The 7,500-nt window shown below is 43.1% G+C and overlaps 1 protein-coding gene across 1 annotated transcript in view; it reads right to left on the reverse strand.

Moving 5' to 3' along the window:
* Positions 1-4,203: 4,203 nt before the first annotated feature.
* The window catches only part of LOC138949048 (coiled-coil domain-containing protein 190-like), a 4,864-nt gene continuing 1,567 nt past the window's right edge, over positions 4,204-7,500 (reverse strand). Inside the window, exons 2-3 of the mRNA XM_070320777.1 lie at positions 6,542-7,500; positions 4,204-4,847 (exon numbers count right to left, since the gene is read on the reverse strand). The exon at positions 6,542-7,500 is cut by the window's right edge and continues 461 nt beyond it. Of these exons, the coding sequence (XP_070176878.1) occupies positions 4,653-4,847; positions 6,542-6,703 (357 nt within the window). The 5' untranslated portion in view covers positions 6,704-7,500 and the 3' untranslated portion in view covers positions 4,204-4,652. The remainder of the gene's footprint in view (positions 4,848-6,541) is intronic.

Below are 7,500 nucleotides of genomic sequence, written 5' to 3' on the forward strand. Positions count from 1 at the left end.
ATGTTACCGTAAACAGACTTTTTTGTTGTTTGGCCTTAATGTTATTGAGTAGTGAAGATTCCTCGGGGAAAAGAGACATGGGTTGTTTTCCTTTCTTCTCTTAAAAAGTGGCGAAGCCAATGCGATTCTAGGTGCATAAGAATGACACATCCCCATGCATGCACAATATGTGCAGCAGACAAATATATGCACACCCACGGACAAAATACTTGCAAACGCCACCACCATCCCCACCACCACCAACAGCAACAGCGACGTCGACTGTCTTACAAAAGGTTGTGGTGTTCCAGCCATTCACATTTGAATGTAATCCCTCTCATTGCATGCATTCATACCCGTCTGTGCTCTCTTCTTTCTCCGTTACCTCATTTGGCATTTTCCCCTTGTTTCCTATATCCCAGCTGTCTTTCTGTTTCAGATGTTTTCTTTCTTGATTTGGTCTTTCTTTCTTTATACCATTGTCTGTCTATCTGTGTGTGTGTGTCTGTCTGTGTGTCTGTGTGTCTGTTTAACTGTGTGTCTGTCCGTCTGTCTGTCTGTCCGTCGGTCTGTCTGTCTGTCCGTCGGTCTGTCTGTCTGTCTTTCTCTCTTGATACCATTGTCTGTTTATCTGTGTGTCTGTCCGTCTGTGTGTCTGTGTGTCTGTCTGTTTATCTGTGTGTCTGTCCGTCTGTCTGTGTGTCTGTGTGTCTGTCTGTTTTGTCTGTCTTTCTATCTGTCTATGTGTATGTCCGTCTGTTTGTCTGTCTGGAAAACCGTCTGCCGTTGTCTTAAATTGTCATATTTTAGTTCACATCTATAACTAGCCTGTCTAGCCAGACAAAAAAGCTATGTCGACGACCACCACCACCCTTTCACCACCACGACCTCCACCACCACCACCACCACCACCGTAAACAACAGAAATAAGAAACAAGTCGCGTAAGGCGAAAATACAACATTTAGTCAAGTAGCTGTCGAACTCACAGAATGAAACTGAACGCAATGCAACGCAGCAAGACCGTATACTCGTAGCATCGTCAGTCACCCGCTCACGGCAAAGGCAGTGAAATTGACAAGAAGAGCGGTTTAGTAGTTGCGCTGAGAAGGATAGCACGCTTTTCTGTACCTCTCTTCGTTTTAACTTTCTGAGCGTGTTTTTAATCCAAACATATCATATCTATATGTTTTTGGAATCAGGAACCGACAAGGAATAAGATGAAAGTGTTTTTAAATTGATTTCGAAAATTTAAATTTGATCTTAATTTTTATATGTTTAGTTTTCAGAGCTTGTTTTTAATCTAAATATAGCATATGTATATGTTTTTGGAATCAGAAAATGACGAAGAACAAGATGAACGTAAATTTGGATCGTTTTATAAAAAAAAATATTTTTTTACAATTTTCAGATTTTTAATGACCAAAGTCATTCATTAATTTTTGAGCCACCAAGCTGAAATGCAATACCAAAGTCCGGCCTTCGTCGAAGATTGCTTGGCCAAAATTTCAATCAATTTGATTAAAAAGCCGGATATGACGTCATCAAAGGTATTTATAAAAAAAAGGTTCGTTGATATAATTCCCAGGAACTCTCATGTAAAATGTTATAAAGATCGGTCTAGTAGTTTGGTCTGAATAGCTCTACACGCACACACACACACACACACACACACACACACACACACACACACACACACACACACACATACACCACGACCCTCGTCTCAATTCCCCCCTCTACGTTAAAACATTTAGTCAAAACTTGACTAATTGTAAAAATGAACAAACGTGCGTAAAAATTACTCAATAATGTAATACCAAGACCTCCACACTGACAAAACAACAACTTTATACAATTCAGTGAATTGTACAATTCAGCCAACATACCACACACATTTGGCATCACATTAAGTGCATATTAAAGTGCAATATCACAAATCAGGTGCGGGTTTCTATGGCTACGCTCTAACCTTCGTCAATTAAAAACACAAAAACCAAAAACAATAACATATTTTGTTCAATACGCCACAATGGATATTCGCGCATAACACAAACAGAATGCACATTCAAAAACAGGGCACTTTTGTTTGTTTGTTTGTTTGTTTGTTTGCTTAACGCCCAGCCGACCACGAAGGGCCATATAAGGGCGGTGCTGCTTTGACATTTAACGTGCGCCACACACAAGACAGAAGTCGCAGCACAGGCTTCATGTCTCACCCAGTCACATTATTCTGACACCGGACCAACCAGTCAACAACAACAGTGCACTGTGCGTATTCCTTTCTTTCTTTGTGAAAGGTGGGGGTAGATACGAAACCCGGGGAGTTGAAGGGTGAAGGGGGAGGTGGGGGGGGGGGGGGGGGGGGAGGGAAATTGTGTCAGGGAGAGGAGTCGGGGAGGGGGGGGGGAGTTTTTTTTTTTAGCTGGGGTAGGGAATTGGGCGGTTAGAATGGGGAGGTGGGAGTTAGACTGGGTTTGGGGAGCGGGGTGGGGGTGGGATGGGGTGATGTGGGGGGGGGGGGGGGTGGTTGGTTGAGTGGCTGGGTTAAGAGGGACGATAAAGACAAAGCTTAATCAGCCCACAAATGTCAAGAGCAATATTGTGCGTTTTCCAGGGTGTAGAGGAAGCATAGGACTGAGGAGTGGGTGTGCATGGATTGCTGTATCTGGTTCAGACACCGTTGTCATATGTAACAATACATAGTACGCGATAGTGGCAATTAAATCAATACTCGTATATACACACGTTATGATGCTCCTGTGTTCATTTTCAGTAGATGGTACACAAAGACGCAGGGGGGGGGGGGGGGGGAGACGGGGGGCGATTTTTACTTTCTGAACATAAAAGGCTATTACGTCTGAAGTAGAATAATTGCTCTTCTGAATGAGCGTTCTTGTACACTCTAAACACAGCTTGTGTGTAGGTCCACCTTTCATTTCAGAGTCACGAAAATCAAGCAATGACATCATATATGTGACGGTCTGCTGATGTACAAACAAATCCAGTACAAAAAAATGAATTATTTCACAAAATGAGATTTTAACGTTAACACACCAATCCGAGCAAATTCTCAAAGATGCACGCAGCTCTCAAAACAATTGTACATCAGCCTCATCCCAAAGACTTCTCTAGAACTAAATACACCAAAGATCCACTCATGGTCACGTGTCATTCACACACACGCCCATATACACACCAATCCAATACATTCTCATAGGTACGTGCACATCTTAAAACGATACATCATCAGACATAATCAAAAGTCACCATGGTTCATCCGAGAGAAAGTAAATCCACGTGTTTGGAAGGGCGTACATACACATTTCAGTCTAAATTCAAATGTTCACAAAAAAGGCAGGCCAAAGAGTTGTTAAACGGAGAGCTCTTTCTTGCGTTTTGTGGGCCCAAATACGGCGATAGTTCCAACGCTGTAAACAGTCCCAGCAGATTCTCAGAGTCACATGAACAATTCACAAGTACTCACTATAAGGTGATATATATGAGACTTAACTTTCAGTCCCTCAGACACCGTAACGACACATGTAAGCCTCCCACAGTGTTCACATCATTTCCATTCCCAAAATATTTTTTGTTTGTTCATTTCAATGCTGCTGTTTGTCTCCATGAAACACTCCCTTACTCTTGTTGTCGAATATATGAATCAAAAACGTTTATTTAAATCCCCTTGTTTTTGAGGCCCACCCACCCCCCCCCCCCACCCCCACTCCTGTCCCGAGAAAAAATTAATCCCCATTTTTAAAGACTGACCAAAATCGAAGACATCGTTATGTTTTCCAGACCCCATTCACCCCCCCCCCCCCCCCGTAAAAAAAAAAAAAAAAAAAATGGCCGTCAGTCGCTAAGCTTGGCTACAGATTTTCAAAAAAATCAGAGATATCTGTCAATGCTCAAGACTCTGCCTTAATCAAAGTTGACCACCATTCTCTGACCCTGGTCAAAGACCGACCAAACACGAAGATACCTATTCTCTGGATTCTTCCTCGAAAAACTTCTTCCTCTTCTTTGTTCATGGGCTGAAACTCCCACGTTCACTCATGCTTGTGCACGAGTGGGTTTTTACGTCTATGACCGTTTTTAACCCGCCATTCCGGAAGCCATACGCCGCTTTCGGGGGACCTCCAAAAACATAAACGACCTTGACCATCATTCTCTAAGCCTGGTCAAGAGTTGCTGGACGGAGAACTTTATACTGCTTACATCTCTTTCTTTCTTAAATATCACCATGTTCAAAGACTGGCCAAACACAAAAGTAGATATACTTTTATCATCCAGAATCTTCCTCTGAAACAAAGAGAAGTCTACCATCGATCTGTAAGCCTTGTCAAAAACCGCCAAAACACGAAGACGTCCTTAAATTCTCAAGGCTCTCCCTTAAAAAAATCGACCATCATTCTGTAAGCCTGATGAAAAACCGACAACACACAAAAAACCCATTTATTCTCAAGACTCTCCCTAAAAAAAAAGAATTCCACAATCATTCTCTGAGGCTCCCCTAAAACCACCAAAACACGAAGATAATCATTTATTCTTAAAACTATCCCCTCAAAATAATAATGTGACCATCATTCTCTACTCCTGGTCAAAAACCACCCAAAACACAAAGATACCCATTTATTCTCAAGACTCTCCCTTAAAAATAGAAGTTGACCAGTCATTCTCTAGGCTGGTCGAAGACTTGGTGGACAGACAGCTCCTTTTCGCGGTCAGTGGGCGACTTGTGTCTGATGTAGCGGGCCTTGGAAGCCTCGGCGTACGCATCCGCGAACTTGGGCATCTTGTGTACGGTGCGGATTGAGCCATCAGGGTTGTAGTGGTCCGCGTCGAACGCGGGGCCATCCGTTGCCTCCTGAAACAATACAGAATGGTGCCTGGGTGTAAAGTTCGTCCATGAACTCGTTGCGTATCTGTAAACCCTGGCTGGATGTCTGTCGTTTTAAGTAGAAACTAACAGTTTGCTGTGTCTCTGTCTAAAGTTTGTCCATGACCCGTTGCCTATCTTTAAACCATGCCTGTGTCTAAAGCTCGTCCATGAACCGTTGCCTATTTTTAAACCACGATTTGATGTCTGTCGTTTTATGTAGAAACCAACTATCTGTTTGCTGTTTCTGTGTCTAAAGTTCGTCCATGAACCGTTGCCTATCTTTAAACCACGCCTTTGTCTAAAGTTCGACCGTGAACCGTTGCCCACCTTTAAACCATGACTGGATGTCTGTCGTTTTCAATAGAAATCAATTATCTGTTTGCTGTGTATGTGTCTAACTTGAAGTTCGTCCATGAACCGTTGCCTATCTTTAAACCATGCCTGTGTCTAAAGTTCGTCCATGACCCGTTGCCTATCTGTAAACCATGCCTGTGTCTAAAGCTCGTCGATGACCCATTGCCTATCTTTAAACCATGCCTGTGTCTAAAGTTCGTCCCTGAACCGTTGCCTATCTTTAAACCATGCCTGTGTCTAAAGTTCGTCCCTGAACCGTTGCCTATCTTTAAACCATGCCTGTGTCTAAAGCTCGTCAATGAACCGTTGCCTATCTTTAAACAACGATTTGATGTCTGTCGTTTCAGTAGAAACCAACTATCTGTTTGCTGTGTCTGTGTCTAAAGTTCGTCCCTGAACCGTTGCCTATCGTTAAACCATGCCTGTGTATAACGTCCGTCCATGAACGGTTGCCTATCTTTAAACAACGACTGGATGTCTGTGGCTTTAAGTAAAAACTGTCTGTTTGCAGTGTCTGTGTCAAACGTGCGCCCCTGACCCCTTGCCTATCTTTAAACCACGCCTGGATGTCTGTCGTTTTCAGTAGAAATCAACTATCTGTTTGCTGCGTCTGTATCGAAAGTTCGACCATGAACCGTTGCCTATCTTTAAACCACGCCTGGATGTCTGCCGTTTTAGGTAGACATTTTCTGTTTGCATCAGAATGCTTAGAAAACATTTAAGAAAACATGTGAGATAATAAATAGCTCTGTTTTGTGTCAACGTGAATACAAGTCGAGCTAGCAGTGATTGAGTTGATTGCTCATCACAGGTCGTACAAGTTCCAAGGCACAGCGGGTGGTGAATGTCCACTACTAAAACAAGAAACAACAGAGATCTAAGTGCGGAGAGGAGGACACACAAAGAAACATACGGAGTGTAAAAAAACAATTCAGGAGAAACTAAGTAGTGTGCGTGCGTGAGTGAGTGTGTGTGTGTGTGTGAAATTGTGTGTGTGTGTGTGTGTGTGTGTGTGTGTGTGTGTGTGTGTGTGTGTGTGTGTGTGTGTGTGTGTGTGTGTGTGTGTGTATGTGTGTGTGTGTGTGTATGTGTGAGTGTGTGTGCGTGTGTTAGTACGCGCGCGCGCGTGTGTATGTATGTGTGTGAGTGTATGTTCGTGCATGTTACTTCTACTCGGAGTTATAAGCGCTTCCGATGTTTAAAACATCTAAATTGCAAGATAAAATAAAACAACTCAGAAAGAAAGTAACAAAAAAACTCAACACACAAATGAACCAAAACAGCACCAATCAACTAAACACAAATCAACGACAACTGCCACATACCTTGCCACCCCTGGCTTTCCCGGGGAGCGGGGGCTCAACCCCCCGAGGAAGATTAGCCGCTTCTGATCCCCTCCGGCCCCGGTCAGTTGTTCCACTGACCACTGGTTGCGAGAATCTTCTGTTGGGATTCGAACCCGCGGGCGTTCTGGAAGACTTATTCATAGCTGATGCAAAGATGGGGTTTTCTTTTCCTCGATCGAAGATTTGTCGCTCGTTTGGTTTCTCTTTTGTTGAGGAGTTGACGTGAGAAGAAAACTAAATGGGGTTTTGATTTTGTAGGTCAATGGGAAAATCGAAACTGGCTTTGATTTTTTTCTCTCGTGGTATCACTGCTCTCTGGCTGGCTTTTTGAAGTGTGGTAAGGTTGTCTATCACCTGGTTGGTTTTGTGAACTATGTGAACCAGCGTTCCACAGAAAAAAATTGCAGTGTCACGTTTTTCTTCTTCCTGCAAGTCTTGAATTCAGTGGAAAACAAACTTTGCTACGGTAGACCTCGTAAAAAGGAATTTCGGTTTCTACTGTTGTGAACAGTACTGTGGTTGATAGGCACTACTAATTCAACACTGGACAATACTGGACGTTCTTGCAAAAAAGAATTCCGTCCTGGTACTTCAAACCACGCCGGACTTGTCTGTCACTGTGTTATATCTCTCTCAGTTCTCAGGCCGTTGAAGAGCGCACACACATTTGTCACTTCTGAAAGTTGTGTTCACTTCGTAGAAAATGTACGAAATGCTTTTCTATCTTACACTGTGGTGGGTGTGTCCTCAAGTGGAACGTTTCTGCTTCAGAAATCAATCCTGGTGATTCGAACTGCCGTATTTTTTTCTTGTTTTGCCTATATACACGAGCTCGGATACCGTTTTGTTAATCTTATTGCTTCTCTGTTAGGCCCTGTTCTTTCAGGTCACTGCTCTTTTTGTCCAGAAACACTCCCTGGTATTTTTTTACGCACGTC

Source organism: Littorina saxatilis, linkage group LG15 (genome assembly GCF_037325665.1).
Source record: "Littorina saxatilis isolate snail1 linkage group LG15, US_GU_Lsax_2.0, whole genome shotgun sequence".
Classification (NCBI taxonomy): domain Eukaryota; kingdom Metazoa; phylum Mollusca; class Gastropoda; order Littorinimorpha; family Littorinidae; genus Littorina; species Littorina saxatilis.